The sequence below is a fragment of the Mustela erminea genome, chromosome 13 (genome assembly GCF_009829155.1).
Source record: "Mustela erminea isolate mMusErm1 chromosome 13, mMusErm1.Pri, whole genome shotgun sequence".
NCBI lineage: Eukaryota > Metazoa > Chordata > Mammalia > Carnivora > Mustelidae > Mustela > Mustela erminea.
Window position 1 is genome coordinate 40608714 of NC_045626.1, and position 18650 is coordinate 40627363.

The following is an 18650-nucleotide window of genomic DNA, read 5'->3' on the forward strand; positions in this document are numbered from 1 at the left end:
AAAGAAATAGTGTTGACAAGACAGGAAATGAAAACTAGTGCTTGGCATATAGCTAGTATACTAAGTAGAACACTGCGAGCTTATTTTATTAAAAAAGACGCGGATCTTATTTTATAGAGGAGTATTGCTGTGTCATGGCTTTGGGACATACTCTTTACTTTCAAACCTGTTGGGTATGTTTTAAATTCTAGGTACATATGAGACTAAGGAGAAGAGTCTCACTGGTGGCCCTCTGTGGGTAGTGACGGTGCAAAGGAAAAGTCAGGGGCTATTTTGTGCCACTCTAGCTCCTTTGTGACAGTACCCTCATGCCCCAGCAGGAAATCTGGACATTGTTAAGAGTTTAGAACTGTAGAGTTTCTATTAGCTGCCTCTTTTTGTTGTTGTTGTTATATTAGGATGCAGGAGAGAGGACTATTGTTTCATTGCAGTTGACAAAAATTAGAACAAGTTTGCTGAAATATTTGCACTGTTTTTTAGAGTGTGGTTCGCAGACCATCTGCATCCAATCACCTGTCGTGTTTGTGCAAGTAAACTCTCCCGTGGAATCAGAATCATAAGGACGACAGGGAGGAAGGATGGCAGCCTTCACTTTTCAATAAGCTTCCCAGGCCACTTGTCCATCCTCTAAAGGTTGAGAACTATTGATAGGGACTTACTGACTGGGTCTATGTGATGGTATTTTCAGTTTTCTTCTTCATATAAGATGCATTAAATGCTAGAATTGTACCAAAGAGTTGAAACACACACTTAGTAAAATTCTATACTTTCAGTAAATGAACGATTTCAGAATGTACTCTACTCCATCCTTCCTACTCACCACGTGGAGGTGAACCAGAGATATAATCTTAAGATATGATTGTGGGATCATGACAGTTAGTAAACAATCAATAAAAATTAACTGATTTTGCTACATAAATGTGGCTAGCCAATAAGATGCATCCAAATTATATGGCGTATATTCAAAAAATAAATTGGGATTGTCAAATCTCCAGAGACGAATAGGAGCAGAGAGGCCAAGAATAAGAGCATCTGGTGACTCTGTCCAGATGCTGTTTGGCTGTACTCTGCTGATGTGTGGAAGCCGTATCAGGTAGGGTGACAGGTAATGTTCATAGGGTGACCATCATGGCCAGGATGTTCAGAGGGGCCTATGAAACAGGAAAAGGATATTCAGGAAGAGTCAAGAGTTTTCAATTCAAGGTGTGTTTCCATAGAGAGAGGGCCAGTTGGAAAACTTCTAGGAATCAAAAACATGAGGGGAACGCATAGGGAATGAGATGTTCAGTAAGCCGGAGGTGGAGGACAGGGGATGGTTGTCAACATACTAGCTTCAGTGAAAAATTACCAGTCAAATCCAATAAAAGGAATTTATCTTAAAGAAGTAAGATAATGGTACAGGGGCGCCTGGGTGGCTCAGTGGGTTAGGGCCTCTGCCTTCGGCTCAGGTCATGGTCCCGGGGTCCTGGAATTGAGCCCCGCATCAGGGTCTCTGCTCTGCAGGGAGCCTGCTTCCTCCTCTCTCTCTGCCTGCCCTTCTGCCTAGTTGTGATTTCTCTCTGTCAAATAAATAAAATATTTTTTTAAAAAAGATAATGGTACAAAGATCCCATATACATGCAAGAATGTTTGTCTCAGTGGCATTAAATATGTGGATAATTGGAACTAAATCAAATGTTCCATAACAGGAAAGTAAATGATTTATAATGTGTTATTGTGATAGCAGTATACAACAATTGAGGGTAATGTATAAAATGAGCATAGGTACCGACTCGTAGTCAGGAAGACATGAATGCAAGTTGTAGTTTTGTTCTCACTAACTAGGTAAACTTGGAAAGTCACAGAAGCCTCAGATTCCCTACATACAAAATGGGGATAAATGAAGAAATAGGAAAAAATAGGAATAAATGAAGAAATCAATATATAGTTCTATCTCAGTGTTTCACTCCTGAATTTATCAATAAATGGTAGCTACTGATATTTTTATGGTAATGATGATAAGAGAATGTCATGAAATCATTTTATTTTGAAGGCTAATTAAATAAGAAGGGCATAAAATATAGTGTTAACAAAAAAGTAGAATAATCCTACAGTTCAGTATAATCCCAAATTCATTTAAATATCCGAATGTATGTAATATACTAAAATATTGAACAATAATCTCAGGGTGATGGGAATATTTCTTCATTATATATTTCAGTGTTTCCATTTTTACAATGAATATTATTATTTATAAAATCAGGGGAAATTAATGGAATGAAATTTAGAGCAAAAAAAAAAAAAAAAGCTCATAAGCTTTAGGATTAAGATTTGCTGACCTGTGTAGAAAAACCATAAATCTAAGCCTTACTATGTCAAGCCTACAATGAACATCTATCTTATACTCATACCAAATGACTGAATTGAAGCAAAAAAAAAAAAAAATCATCTTACATTATTGTAACTATGTTTTAATGTTTTCTTTTACAAAGTTTTTAATAAACATCAGTTAAATCCCTTTTTTGCATAGCAAATACAGAAATCACATAAAGATCATTTTAAAAAGCCTTCTACATAATAAAATATTTCTAAAGCTCTATATAATTCTTTGCACATGAGGTTTCAGAAAATAAACTATAGGAAAAAGAAGAATTTGGATAGTTTCCTAGAAATCAGAACAAAGTTTAACTTGCAGATACAGTTTTGTTTTTGACAGTTATAGTTGAACATACCATTTCTTCCAAGAATAATAATAATTTAAACCCTGCCAAAACATTTTAGTTTTAAGCAGAAAAGAAAAAAAAAACAGCAGTATTACTTCCAACCATTTTGATTTTGATTAACTTGTTCTTTTATCTCTGTAAAATTTATCGAAAAGAAAGGAATAGGAGTTTAAAATTCTGGGGTTTTATCTCAACCTTCTTATTTTCAGGTAAGTCACGGAACTCCTTCTTTGGGTATCTATCTTTCCTCAGTAAAATCAGGAGTTGTACTAGATTCAGCAGAGAATCACTTTCAGTTATAATTTTCTATTGATTCTATTTTAATTAATTAATTAATTAATTTTTTAAAGATTTTATTTATTTATTTGACAGACAGAGAACACAAGTAGGCAGAGAGGCAGGCAGAGAGAGAGGGGAAAGGAAGCTGGCTTCCTGCTGAGCAGAGAACTGATGCCTGACTGGATTCCAGGACCCTGGGATCATGACCTGAGCTGAAGGCAGAGCTTTAACTCACTGAGCCACCCAGGCGCCCCTACTGATTCTATTTTAATTGAAAATGAGCGAAATGGTAATCTAGCTTCAGTAAAACTTTGATTGTCAAACTTTTTCCAAGCCAAAGAGACTGTATTTCGAATGTCTGTGATATGTGGGTTATATGCCAGGGGCAGGGCAAGGGGGCTTGGATTAGTTTGTTTTTAGCTCCATACCCACCTGAATCTGGTAAGTGGCTTGAGAACATGTCTCTAGTGGGCAAAGGCACAGATCTGTGTCTTAAATCTGGGACTTTTGATCCTTCGTCTCATTTGTCTTCACCTGAACTGAATTCTTCAGGAATAAAGTGGCCAGTAATATTTCTGTAATATTTTTGGCGATTTCTAGTCTCTTGTAATATAGCCAAAGTTCTTCTCTTGAGTCTTAGCATTTGCATAGGAAATTTAAAATGACAATATCCTATCATTTGTTATTTAGGTTTTTTACCATGTTTCGTTCAAAGAAGTCTAAGACTTGTAAAGTTGACTGCTTAAAAAGGAGGAAGTGAATGGCCTCCCAGCAGATCTCCTGATGTAATCCAGGGTTCCCTGTGCTGATGGATGATACTGGAGAAAAGGGTGGCCCACATTCAAATGTCATCCTATTTGAAATAGGACAGAGTTCCATATAAATGCCATTTACATTCGAGGATGTTCAGTGTTGGAATATAGCATCTAAATAATGCTCTGAAGTTTTTGAAAAAGCGTATTTGAAAATGAGATTCATTTTGTTCACTTAATGGTTCTCTTAACATGCTAGTACAATGCTAAGATGATATTTAACACTACAGATGAATTTTCATATTTTCTTCTATTGCACAATGAGAGCTATGTAACTCCAAAACTAAAAGTATGATACTTTGCCTAAATATCCAGGAAGTTATAAGCAAAATCCAAAACTCAATGGTAGTAATTGACCCACTTCAGTTGCTTTACTGATACCTGATTTTTAAAAATCTGCTTTATATAATTTAATTTTTTAAATAAAGATTTTTAAAAATCCACTTTATTTAATTTAATTGGATTAAATTTCTTTTTCAAATGTGGGTGGGATTAACCTGAATTAAATAACCAAAATGTTTATCAACTCTCTTTTATTCTGATAATGTAAACCAGCAAAGAGAGAAGAAAACACTAAAATTCTTTGACCTGTGTGCGAAAGTTTTTATATTTTATTTATTTATTTATTTATTTATTTTATTTATTTGACAGAGACCACAAGTAGGCAGAGAGGCAAGCAGAGAGGGAGGAAGAAGCAGGCTCCCTGCTGTGCAGAGAGCCCAATGCGGGGCTCGATCCCAGGACCCCAGGATCACAACCCGAGCCAAAGGCAGAGGCTTCAACCCACTGAGCCACCCAGGCGCCCCAAAAGCTTTTATATTTTAAATAAAACAAGTCATTATTCTAATTACTAGTAAGATAAATGAAAGATGTCAAACACAAAAGCAAAGATATCTGCCACCCTTTGGTTGACTTAAGAGTATCCCTGGTGACTTCTAGCCAACAAAATGAGGCAGAGGTGTAAGAATATCACTTCTGATACTGGATTACAAAACAACCGTGGTGTCCACTTTGGTCACCTTATACCTTGCTGGTTTTGAGGGAAGCCAGGTACCCATGTTGTGGGCTGCCCTGGAGAAGATCATGTGGCAAGGAACTGATATCTCTGGCTTACTGTCATCAAGGAAAGCCTGTCAAAAGTCGCAGAAGTGAATTAAGACACAGATCCTGTGGAACCTTGAGATGGATGCAACCTCAGCTAAACATCTTACTATACAGTCTTTTGTAAGAGCTCCTGAGCCAGAGATGGCTAAGCCACACTTATGTCTACCGAAACTGTGAGATAACCCGTTCTTGTTTTAAAACACTAAATTGAGGAATAACGCAGAAGTGACGTCCAACAGATAAAAAGAGGTGCATTGATAGATAACAATGTGTGATGGTAATACAGTGTGTGATCCCATTTGTGTGAAATTACAAGGAAGTCAAAACTACTCTGTGACTGAAAGCAGAACAGTGATTGCCCCCATGTGGGGATGAGTATTGACTTGGGTGAAAGAAAAGTTCTATATCTTGATTTGAATGATGGTTAACACCAGTATATATACATATATATTTGTCAAAAGTTACTGAAATGTCCATTTGAGGTCCATGAATTTTATTCTATGTAAACTACACCTTAATAGAGAAAAATAAAAGGGTCCAGGAACATCATTGCTTGACCAGCTGGGGGAGGTAAATTAGGACCTACTCAGGTGGTATAGATCAATCACATGGTTGGAGCAAATCGATAACAAAAAAATCTTTTAAAAATTTTTATATTTTTACAAGTTGGAAAAGCCAGAGATTATAAAATGACAGGACAATGATGTCAAATACATTAATAAACAATTTAAAACTTTACTTAGACTCTCTAAACAAATTGGGGTTAGAGTACCCAGGTCAGGCTGACATGTATTTTTGGTTTATTTTTCTTTATTTTTTAAATAATCTCTATGTCCAACATAGTGTTCAACCTCATGACCCTGAGATCAAGAGTCGTATGCTCTTCTGACTGAGCCCGCCAGGCACCCCTTGAATTCTTGTTATTGTTGAAGTGATTTTCTTCATTTTACTATATTATGTCATTGCCAAAATAGTCTTTTTTGTCTCAATAGTGGCAAAGTACAAAGATTTTTGTGAACTAAAGAACATTGCCCCCTTTTGTTCAAAAGTAAAAGAGGGATTAAGGGGAGAAGTGAACTAGAGGCCTTTGGACAGACTTGGGAGAAAAAGACCTAGCATACTCCTGGCCAATTGCCATAATACAGTATGTCTTTCTGTGAATAGATGAATTTGGAAAACCGTCATGGGAAAGCCTAGAAGAGCAAAGCTCAGACCACCTTCTTCTCAGGGAACCATTTATATGTTATCACAAGGGAATATGACAGAAAATAAGATTTCCTTTGTCTTCCATTATGTCATAAAAACTCGTGTGTGCCTATCACTTCCCAGTATCTCCGGTGAGAGCAAACATGACTCTTAGGGTACCGAGGGAGAAAGGAAAAGTTGAGATTGGGCAAAACTGTTCTCAATTATTTTGGAAATATTATAGAAAGGCAGGTCACCATAAAAGAGGAACGATGTCAAGGCCACATCCCTACAGCTTGTTCCATCCCAGCTTCTTCTTGTCTACCCATCCTGGATGAGAGGAGTGTGGCAGACAGCAGTATCTCGTCTCTGCCTAGACCTGTGGAACAATACAGCAGTTGAGATCAGATAACTCATCATTAGAAGGTTGAGAAGCTGTTCCAGATCATATCTGATTGCTGCTTACTGTTCTCTTGAAGAGGAAATAAAGAAGTTCTTATGGATGCCTCTGAGTTTAGAATCATTTATTCTGACATTTATAAAAAAATATGTTTATTACTTTGGGGGCCTGGCAAGGAGATTTAGATCTAAGATTCTCATTTTAAAAGTAAAGTATTACAGTTAAGAGTAGACCTTCCTCTGACCACTGTCTGAGCAGAGCTTGGAATCTGGGGGAAATAACCAATTTTATTGAACATGTTGAGAACTCTGCGAAGTTAGTAAAAAAATGGAGGAGGGAGTTCTAGTTGGCTCAGCCGGAAGATCATTTTACTCTTGATCTCAGGAGTTGGGAATTTGAGGCCCAATGCTGAGCTTACTTGCTTAAATAAATAAATAATAATAATAATAATAAAAAAACAACAAAGTTGAAGATGACAAAGAAATAGGTTTCTTGGTACATGCCCTTATGCCTATTGGAATATTACTAGCCCTTCAGTTTTTGCATTTTTGCTTTTGTAATGAGTAGGACCCTTGCCTTAGGGTTGTTTAGAAGAGTAAGAATCTGGCATAAACTTACATAGGTACGCATAGGTTACCAGTTTGGAATGTGAGTAGCTTATGACATTGAAAGACAAACATAAATATGACGCTTGAAAACTGCGCAAGAAAAGAACCAATTTTTATGGTTGCATCAGTTAAATAATTTAGTAAACACTAAATAACTCATTGGTAGAAAACCTCATCTAATGACAGAAAGGCTTGGGAAACTGGGCAGGCTGAAAAGAAAAGACAAATCAAAAAAAATAAATCTTAAGTATAAATAATGACTAGATAATTGATAATACAATGAATTAATAATGTAAATGAATAATAGTTGAATTAAATAATTTACTGCCCATAGGAAACTGGTGGGAAAGGCTCTTCCTGAGCTAGCATTTCAGCTGGGGGATACACTGCTTCCTCAAGCTGGTGGTGAGAGACTGTCCTAAACGTGTGGGAGATAAGAAGGCTCATGGGGCAGTGAATCAGAGAATGATGTGGAGATGAATGACACATGGGATCTGGAAGTCAGCCTACTCACACCTGTAAACCTTCCTGCTTGAGCAATGCCCTCTGAACAGACAGAGGCACACAATGAGCTCCTGGGGACATGAGAATGTTCAGGAGAAACTACAACCTCACCCACTGGGTGGAGATTTCCACTCTGAAGAAGACTGAAGTGAAGAATTACGGGATGATTCCACAATGAGAGGGACTAAAACTTCACCCTGAGTCAGGGTTTTGGCCACTTCCTGGTGGAAGTTATCACCCATACAATGGTGGTTTGTTTTTTGTGTGGAAATCATCATTCCTTCTGGTACAGTGAGAAGTCACTGGGAGACCGCTTACTGCCTTAAAAAGATCTGTTTGTAGAAGATATTTGTAAGGGAGTCTGAAGATTTTAGTGGAAGAGGAATAAAACTGTTAAAATAGTTCTTGATACATTAAGTAGTAAAGACAAACTAAAAGGAGCTTTTCTGAGCCTGGCACATTCTAACTGGCTAGACCATTGTCACGGTGTTATTTATATTGGATAATTCTGAATTTGAGGAATGTACGTGTCTGAATTTTGTATGACTGTTGCCAAGAGTAGAGGAAAAAGCCATACCTCTGCTCTCCTCCTCTCTGCTTCCCACCCCCTACTCTTCCTTCGTCCTCCTCCTCCTCCTCTGCCTTCTTCCTCTCTTCCTCCTCCTCCCCTCCTCCTCCTCCTCCCCTCCTCCTCCTCCTCACCTCCTCCTCCCCTCCTCCTCCCCCCCTCCCCCTCCTCCCCTCCCCCTCCTCCTCCTCCCCTCCCCCTCCTCCTCCTCCTCCTCCTCCTCCTCTTCTTCTCCTCTTCTCCCCCCATATCCTCCTCCTCCTTCTATTTCTTTCTGCTCCTCCTCCTCCCCTCCTCCTCCCCCCCTCCCCCTCCTCCCCTCCCCCTCCTCCTCCTCCCCTCCCCTTCCTCCTCCTCCCCCTCCTCCTCCTTCTTTGTCTTCTCCTCCCCATATCCTCCTCCTCCTTCTATTTCTTTCTGCTCCTCCTCCTCCCCTCCTCCTCCCCCCTCCCCCTCCTCCCCTCCCCCTCCTCCTCCTCCCCTCCCCTTCCTCCTCCTCCCCCTCCTCCTCCTCCTCCTTCTTTGTCTTCTCCTCCCCATATCCTCCTCCTCCTTCTATTTCTTTCTGCTCCTCCTCCTCCTTCTTTGTCTTCTCCTCCCCATCCTCCTCCTCCTCCTCCTCCTCCTCCTCCTCCTCCTCCTTCTTTGTCTTCTCCCCCCATATCCTCCTCCTCCTTCTATTTCTTTCTGCTCCTCCTCCTCCTCCTCCTCCTCCTTCTTTGTCTTCTCCTCCCCCTCCTCCTCCTCCTCCTCCTCCTCCTTCTTCCTCCACCTGTTCTTCAGTATTATAGGTTTTTCTCGACTTCAATTGCCCATTTATCCCCAAGTCTCCAGCCGTCTTTTCAAAGGACCAAAAAGTCAAGGCTGCTCTCAATGGTGTTCTGGGAAATTAGCGGAGGACCTCTAGTCACACTTTGGAAAGGTGATACAGGAAAAGCAGCATCTTCTCCTGGAACCTGAGTGGCAGAAGCGGAGATGGTTACTCCTGGAGGAAAATTACTGCTTGGTTCCCAAGTATGAAGAAGGAGTCTTTCTGAAAGAGCAAGTGGGTAGATTAAGGAGCACTAATTTCCAAAAATAAAGTCTGCAAGTTCTCCGGGCATTTGAGCACACACATGTACAGTGTTCCTCACTGCTGGTCCAACAAATAATTTGCCCCAGTACTGCATATTACCATGACCATTTATTCAAAGCAGTATTCTCAAGTTACTATATCATGGCAGAACTGATTTTATGTCTCAAGAAGGATTATTCAAGATGAATCTTTTACTTGGTTTTAGTTTAAGGTTCTTTTCACAAATTTCTCTTTCCATATTAGCAGGTTTACTCCAAACATCATACAGTTGCCCTGGCTGTATTTTATAGGCGTGTTTGGGGAGACCCACACTTGCCATGCCACCACCCACATAAGCCACAGAGGCAAGTAAGTGTGTGAGATCAGCACCTGTTGGCATTGAGTTGTGCAAAGCAGGTTTCTCAGTGGGTCTGGGGTTAGCTCCTGCCTCTTAAGGTCATTACCCCATCTATGGCCAGAGGTTCCTCCTAAGTACAGACAACTCTTCTTAGTAAACTTAGGTTTGCTTTCTTCTGAAAATTTTATTTTATTATTTTATTTTTTTAAGAATTTTTTAAAATTTTATTTATTTATTTGACAGACAGAGATCACAAGCAGGCAGAGAGGCAGGCAGAGAGAAAGGAGGAGAAGCAGGCTTCCCGCTGAGCGGAGAGCCCGATGTGGGGCTCTATCCCAGGACTCTGAGATCATGACCTGAGCCAAAGGCAGAAGCTTAACCCACTGAGCCGCCCAGGCACCCCTTCTGAAAATTTTAGAACTTACTTGGGTTGCTGAAGTTTTGCACTTCAACCTAAAATCACTTCCCATTTTGACCCTTTATTATTGTTGCTCTTACCCTTCAAACTAAGAAATAACAAGGGAATACAATATGTTTCTTTTCCATTTTTGTACATTATCCTACTAGGAGTGACTTCCAACTGCTTCGGCAGTTTGGGAAATAGGGTATTAAAATAAAGACATTTCAGAATAACTCTTTATGCTTTACAATGTCTCATGATGATATAAAGTTAACTTTATAGAAGGATTCAGTTCTCACTATACTCAAACTGAGGCTCATATTTTAAACAGATTTTCAACAAACTCATTTCATATTATAATTTACATAGGAAAAATGAAAGCAATTTTAATTTATCCTCAAGTCACATTTATAATTTTAACTGCCTATGATGATTCTTCTAAACTATAAAAATGCATTTCTCATTTGAATTTAGTCTAATCTACTTATGATGGACAAGCACATGCTGCAGCAAAAGAGGGCATAACAACTCAGTGACTAAAACTACACCCAGTTATTCAGTATTCTTATTGCACTGACGATTTGCAATATAAATGGAATATAAATATTCCATTCCATAATATAAAGCCAATATGCTTTCTTACAGGATTTCTGGAATAGGTTCCTATACCTTTTATTTTGTAGAAGCTAAAAATGGAAGCTCAGAGTAATTGTTCCAGAGTCACTAGGCTTAGCAATCTCCTCAGACACACAGCACAGCTGAAACAACCAGATAGAGAGAGCTATCTTATGGTTTTAGGCATTTGGATGACATTAATGAACAGGTCGGACTCACGCAGATGAAATTGAAATCATTGAAAAGTAGGGCCACTTAGAATAGAGAAAAACATTTCAAAGACTTTTATTCCCTAAGTATGAAGGGAAAGTTGTGTGAAGACATAAACAGGTTGCGAATGAAGCTAATGAGTTTGTTAACTCACCAAAAGTGACGATTGTTTAACTGTAGTTAGTAACCATTTCTACAGATTGAGTAGAAGGTTCTTTGCCTGTTCCGGGACGAAATTCAACTCCTCAGCGTAGTTTGTTATAAGTCGACCTTTCTTACCTAACTCCCACGCATAGAACTTCAGAGAGCCAGGGGTTCTGAAAAATTCCCTTTCTGTTTCCCCATGAAGGAAACTGTTACCAGGTTCTCTAATGCTTCAGCACAGAGTTTGCCTTTTTGTCTGGAACAGGCTCCGCCCTCTCCTTTTCTCTGTTGGTTTTGTTTGTTTGTTTGTTTGTTTTTTCTCCTCTGTTGGTTCTTATCTCAAGCATTAGTTCTTAGTTCTGGAGGCTAAGGGTCCAAAAGTAAGGTGTTGGTCTATTTGATTTCTGGTGAGAACTCTCTTTCTGGTTTGTAGACAGCCACCCTCTCACTCTGAGAGGGGTGCGAGCAATAGAAAGAGACAGAGCTAGAGAAGGGGAGCTCTTCTCATAAGGATACTAATTTCATCAGATCAGGAGCCTACCATCATAACCTTGTTAATGTTAATTACTTCCTTATAGGACCTATCTCCAAATACAGCCATATGGAGGTTAGCTCAACATACGAAATTTGAAAGCACACTGTTCCATGGGATCATCTATGTTACAGGAAAGCCATGATTCATTTGTGTTTCTAAAGGCAGGCTGGGGCCAGAGGTATCCTCGAGAGACTTTCCCTGAGGTCTTCGGTGGGGTGAAAATGAAGTGGGGAGAAGTTTGGAGACCTTTCTCTGAGACTGGGAAAGCTCTTTCATACAGAGGCCTCTAGAGGTAAGACAGGATGTTCGTTTGTTCTTTCTTTCTTTTTTTAAAAGATTTTATTTATCTATTTGACAGAGATCACAAGTAGGCAGAGAGGCAGGCAAGAAGAGAGGGAGAAGCAGGCTCCTTGCTGAGCAGAGAGCCCCAATTGCAGGGCTCAATTCCAGGACCCTGGGATGATGACTCAAGCTGAAGACAGAAGCTTAACCCTCTGAACCACCCAGGTGCCCCTAAGACAGGATTTCTTTCTTTTTTTTTTTTTTTTAAAGATGCTTTTTTTTTTTTTTTTTTTTTAAGATTTTATTTATTTATTTGACAGAGAGAGATCACAGGTAGACGGAGAGGCAGGCAGAGAGAGAGAGAGATAGAGGGAAGCAGGCTCCCTGCCGAGCAGAGAGCCCAATGCGGGACTCGATCCCAGGACCCTGAGATCATGACCTGAGCCGAAGGCAGCGGCTTAACCCACTGAGCCACCCAGGCGCCCTAAGACAGGATTTCTGATGGGTGCCTTGAATGCCTAAGAGATGGGACTGGATGCTGAGCTTACTGTCCAAATTTTAAGAGCCTGTGAGTCTTAGGCAAGCCCCAGACTTCAGTCAAGCAGCCTGCTGGGATGACCAGGGCAGGATGAATGAAGGCCCTGGCACCTTTCCTGATTAATCTGGAGTATCTGAGGAATCTGACCTTGAACTTATACATGAACTTTGAGAAGCAACAACACAGCCAAGGAGTTCCTTCTCAATCTGCCAAGTGGGGGATTTGAGGACACAAAATTTCATCTAGAGAGAAATGATGAGAGAAATGAAAGCATTACGTGTTGTTGTAAGTGACCTCTCTATTAAAACATTTACCATGTCGGGCTGTAATGTTGCCTTTATTCCCTTCTAGACTTTGGGTTACTTGGGGCAGGAACTAGGTTTTGTACCTCCTCTTTCCTCTAGCCCCTCACTCAATGCCCCGGGAAACTGAGCCTTGATATACGTTTGTTGAGTCATATTGGATTGCAAGCCTCCTTTTAGAGTAAAGGGTTTTGTGTGATAGATTTTCCTTTTAGGGCAAACCGAAAAATGGCACCTTAGTAAAATTGTCGTGTAATTACTAAATCAACAATTCACTTATAAGAAGAAATTCTGAGAGGGTTCATGTAAGATCACCAAATTGACAGTAAAGAAAACTCTAAATGTAATCATTCATATTTTAGGTACTTAAAATGGCCAGATATCAGAATTTCTTCCACTTGGTTTTAATTTCTGGTATACCAAATACCAGATTATTCATGCTACTAGGGATAATTCTCCCTCCGTCCTTTATATTACCACGTTAGTCAAATTTGGAAAGAATATATACAAGTTGTATTAACCAAGAGACTCAGCCCAGCATTTGATCAGAAGCTAGAGGGAGGCTCCCCTGATCCAATCACAAAGGTGTTCCTGAAGGTGTTCCTGGCACCCCAGAGCGCCCGTGTTGGGACAGGGATACCTGCCGGCTGACTTGGTTCCTGCCGCGGGAATGCGCAAGGCGAGCGGGATAGGGGTCCGCCCCGGGACAATCCGGGAGGCCTGCGCGGGGCGGACCTGGGCGGGGCGGGAGCGCCGCGGGGCAGACGAGGGGCGTGGGAAAGCGGGCCGAGGGTGGGGCTGGGACCGCTTTCTCGCCAGCCAGCACTCGGCGCTGGCCCCCGGGGAGCGGAGGGGCAGGCTAGGGCAGCTCCCCAGCTCCCCGCGTGATAAAACTTGAGAAATAACCAGGAGGGGCGGCCCGGCGTCTCCTGGGTCCAATCCCGTCTCTGGAGCGAACGCGCTCCCGGGAAGGCGAGCCTGACGGAGGCCTAGGAGACTTAAAGAGGAGTAGCAGCGAGGCACGCCCGCACCGCGCGCGGCCGGACCTCCGTGCGCTCTCACCTCCGGCCTCCTGCCCGGCGCCTGGGTTCCCCCTTCCCGCCCTGCGCCGCGATGGCCACCGCGCAGCCTCGGATCCCCCCGCGCGGAGCCCTCGGCAGGCTGCTGCTGAGCCTCGCGGTGAGTGGGAGCCTGGGCGGGAGCCGGGCCACGGCAGGGCTGGACCCGCTCTGGTCCCGCGGGGAAAGCGGAACCGGGGCGAAGCGGACAGAGAGCAGACGGCCGCGGCTCGGCTCAGTCCTGCCTGGCAGGACGAGCCAAATTTGGGCCCGGACGCGGGAGAGCAGAAAACGAGCCTTGGAGGGACGACTCGGGCTGAGTTTTGTATTTGGGACTTAACGTCCGACGGTTTGAATTACGAGTGGCGCTCCGGCGTGGCTGCGCTCTCCTCTGGTCCTTCGCGGGCGCCTAGGGCTCGCCCTCTTCCCCTGGCTCCCCGGGCTAGGGATGACGATCGGGGCACGTCTGGGTGGAGAGGGACGAACTGTACTGGGTCAGGTATTTCAGTGAGTAAAAGACGTTGAGATGAGGTTCAAGAGGCTGCTCCACCCCAGGGTCGCCTGGGATGGCGACGTTAGTGAGCGGAGGGGCTGGAATGGTGCCCTCGGTCCCCGCGTGGAATTAACTCTGAACACCGGCTTCCAGATTGTTACAAGCCTACCTTTCTAACCTAATTCCCAGCTTCTGCTAAAGGCTATTCAGAGCTCACCCACGAGTCTCCCGGCCCTGGGCGAAGCGTGCCTGAGGCACGAGGGCGTGAGAAGGCTGGATCCGGACTAGGATTGGGCGGGGGAGAGGGGCTGTTGGGGTGCAGCGGAGAGGCTAGAGTCGGGGTGGGTGGAGGGGTGGGGTGGGCGTGGGTTTCAGTGGTACTTTGTGTCTCTCCGGGAAGGACTGCGCAAGCCCGGAGCCCAGCTTCGGGTCTTCTGTGTCCTGGAAAACCGCAACTCAGAACGAGATTCACCTGGAGAGGAAATTAGGGATAATTCTCCGAGAATATGAGAGACATACAGCGAAAAATCCGGAATTCCGAAGGCGCGATTACGCTTCAGACGGGACCAGGGTTGCGCTCGGGAAGGGCGGTGGAGAGGAGCCGCAGACCCACTTCCCCGCATTCAGGGATGGTCGTGGGGTCCCGCACAGGGAGGACCTGCCTAACTCGGGAGTGGGTCAGCTCTGGCTACAAGGATTCCTCTGCCCCCAGGCAGGGCGAGTGGATGGATCAAAAAGCCTTGTCTTCTCTTTGAATCAGCGAGTTATAAATTTGGGTTGGTACTTATGATCTAAGAAATGTTTATGGACAATGACTTGTACAAATGAGGGCGTTGAATTGCAAGGCAGCTGTTCCAACAAAAGGAGCTGATGAAATGACTCTTTACAAATGGGAACTGGCCTTAAAGTGTGCTCTTTTGTGATAAATTTGGAAGAATTTCCAATTTTTATGTTTAAAAGCATGAATTGAGTGTTTTCTCTGGGAAAGGGATTGGAGAATGAGGAGAAGAAACTGCAGAGGTACTGTGCTAGCAAGATCTCTCCTGTATTCCCTGGAGGGGAGGGTGTGGAATTCAAGCAACTGTCATGGTGACAGGAATGGCGGTGCAGGTGTTGGGGCGTGGCAAGGCAAGAAAGCGCGTGTCTGTCCAAATGGAGATAGCGTCAGCTCTAGTATTAGACATACTCGTTTAGGATTATTTTAAAAAACAATTTCCTTAAGTTTAGACTGAATGGGATTATCTGGAGACTCGAATACTGGAGAGTGTACATAGTATAATCTCTTTAATCCAAAACCCCCAGTGCACAAGTACCTTCCGTTTCTGCCCTAATGGGTAAAGGAAGACCTCTGTTGACCATCCACCGTATTTCCCTTTGACGCACAGGACTCAGTATAGTGTTAATGGTGTAACACTTTAGAGACAGTTTTCATTTTATAGATACTTTAATGGATCTCTCAAAAACAATTTCTTGTTTGAAGTGAGAGCTCTTCAAAGCAAGTCTTTAACACAAAACTGGTAGTTGTAACAGGTTAGCCTTCCCACTCAGCTGTCCCATAAGCAAAAGCATCTTCCCATTTACACCCTTCTCCTGCATCTGCTTCCCTTTCAGAGCTCTCTGTTCTCAGTACATTCTAAACTACTGTCACAAAATTAATTCCCAGTAGCACCCCCCCCCAAAGAAAACAGCAGCGAAGCCAAGTGGGAACTAGAAAGTAAACACATCAGACCATCCCATTGTTGTTGAAAGTACTGAATGTCTCTTAAAACACTTCCCTGAATGCAACTAAAATTGAGAACGAATTTGCATTAGGTCAGTTGCTCATCTGTCCTACCACATTGCAAAGAATAGTACCTTTCAAAGATATGTTTAATATTGTTCAGCATACCCAATCCACTTTGGGAATTGTCATCCAGTATATTTTAAAGAGTATGTTCTTGAGCACAGTGAATCTTCAGTTTTGCTAAAAGAACTCTTCAGAAGGAATTTAAATAGTGTTTTCCTTTCTAGCTTAACATACTGTTTTCCTTTGGAGTATCAGAATCCTGTCTGCACCTGTGCTGACAAATGGGCATTCTATCTTTCCAGATTTTATTGCATTAATTAACAAGAATAATGTGACTCCTTTAGCAGACTTGTTGTTGTTGTTGTTCTTGATGACATTTGAGATATGAATCTTTTTAAAATAAGAGTACAATAATTTCTATTAATTTTTGCATTAGTGACAAAAAGGCTAAGGCAAACAAAAGAAGTAACTATTTTATTTATTTATTTATTTATTTGACAGACAGAGATCACAAGTAGGCAGAGAGGCAGGCTGGGGGGGGAGCGGTGGGGGTGAGGGTAGTGGGGGAGAAGCAGGCTCCCTGCTGAGCAGAAGCCCCATGTGGGGCTAAGATCCCAGGACCCTGGGATCATGACCTGAGCGGAAGCAGAGGCTTTAATTCACTGAGCCACACAGGCTCCCCAACTAGTTTATTTTAAAACCACCACCCTGAGAAAGTCAAAATTTTGATATCTATTTGATGGGTGCATTATCAGCTAGCTTTCTAAAAGGAGATTGTTGATGTTCATTTTGAGATACAGCTAGATCCTGAAACACCTTCTGAATCACTAAATATATGTGAGCCTATGCACATTTTTGTGTCCTGTTGTAATCCCCTTGGTAGTTAGCATTCCATACATGGAATCTATGGTCACCTGTGGTTAATCATGCTTTCCATTTAACTAGAATTCCTGTCTTACAAAGAGTTTGGTTAGAAAGAAACTTATTTGCATGATCCAAGGAGTGAGAGTACAGAGAGCTCAATATTTTGATTTACCTATGAGCTGGTAAGAGTCTGAAAGGTAATATTTCCATTTTGCCGGAGGCAAGTGTCTATAGGAAAAATGACACTTTTAAAATTTCAAAACTATTATGCTCAGCGAAGTTGGTCCTGTTTATTTTTCAGTCTTCGTATGAATTTCCATTGTTCAGCTTCTTTTCCCTCTTGTAGAAAAAGGGTGTCATTTTAGAAAGCTTACTGGTATATTCACAATAAAACTGTACACAGGAGAAAAGTAAAACAATTTCAGATAACCCTTCTTATTTTCACTCTCCTTTTGGCATTGGATTTTCCTTATCAGGATTTAATTATTTGTATGATAAGCTTTCTATCACACAATAAAATTTGAATAATACTATAAGATGAAACAGGGTAATTAATTTTTCTCAGACCACATGGACAATACTTTATGTTATCATTTTTTAAAACTCAATTTGTTACATTTTCATGGAAAGTTCTGTAGCTTCAGGCTTTATAAGTCAGGTATTTAAAGCTGACCTGGAATATTTTCCATTAAAAGACAGTCTTTAAAAAAAAAAAAAAAAAAGGCCGTCTTTTATACTTCAATATTTTCCGTAATATAGCCAATCTCCACAAATAGTTATAGTGTCAAGAAGCATGACATAACTGAAAATCTATATATGAATATGATCCTTTTCAAAAATTATATTAATGAATTAATTGTACATTCTTTCTAATGATGTACTATATAGCACAGAATATGAATGAGCTACTACTGTAAGCTCAGCATGGATAAATTTCACAAACATCATTTCAGTGAAGAAATCAAGTAGCAATTAGCATATTACTGTATATATGTAAAAGCCAAAAATTGGCAAAATAAACCTGTATCTTCTTTAAGGACACATATATATGAGATAAAATTAAGCAGAGGTGGGAAAATAAATGGTTAACACAAAAGTTATCCATTATTTTTAGGATATTTTAGGATATTTGTGGGAACAACGAAAATACACCTGAGAAGAGGTATATAGAAACTTTGAAAATAGTAACATTCTATTTCTTAACTTTGAAGGTGAGCACCCTAGTATTCATTTTGCTATTTTTTAAAACATATGTACTATATATATATATAGTGTGTGTGTATAGTATATATGTTTAAAACATATGTGTGTGTGTGTGTATGACTTTCTGTATTTATGTCTTACAAAGGATGTTAAAAGAAAAAAGCAATAGAGATGATCAACAAAACCAAAGCTATTCTTTGAAAGTATACATAAACCCTGCTATGGCTGAGCAAGGAAGAAATAGAGAAGTCACAGATAAAGCAATATTAGGACTAAAAGGAGACATAGTCATAGAGAAGACAGATCTTTTAGATAAATAAATAATAATATTAATGTATTACTTCAATTAATTTGAAAACAGAATGAGCAATTTCCTACAAAATACAAATTACCAACTGGCTTAAGGAGGTATACAAAACCTAAATAAACTTAAAACCATTAAAATATGGAGTTAAAAGTTAAGTGTCTTGACCCACAGACACCTTCATATCCATCAAGTCCAGGACTGTGATAGGTAAATTCTTTCATGATTATATGGAACATATATTCTCTCCTGTATATAAATTGTTTCAAAGAACCAAAAAAGTGGAATAGTCTTTAATTCATTTTATAAGGATTGTATGATACTCAAGAGTTGTAACCTGAT

General features: G+C 41.1%; 1 protein-coding gene across 1 annotated transcript in view; it reads left to right on the forward strand.

Annotated features, from left to right (window-relative positions):
• The first annotated feature begins 13394 nt into the window (after positions 1-13394).
• The window catches only part of DSC3 (desmocollin 3), a 44878-nt gene continuing 39622 nt past the window's right edge, over positions 13395-18650 (forward strand). The window contains 1 exon segment of the mRNA XM_032311058.1: positions 13395-13779. Coding sequence (XP_032166949.1) covers positions 13714-13779 — 66 coding nt within the window. The 5' untranslated portion in view covers positions 13395-13713.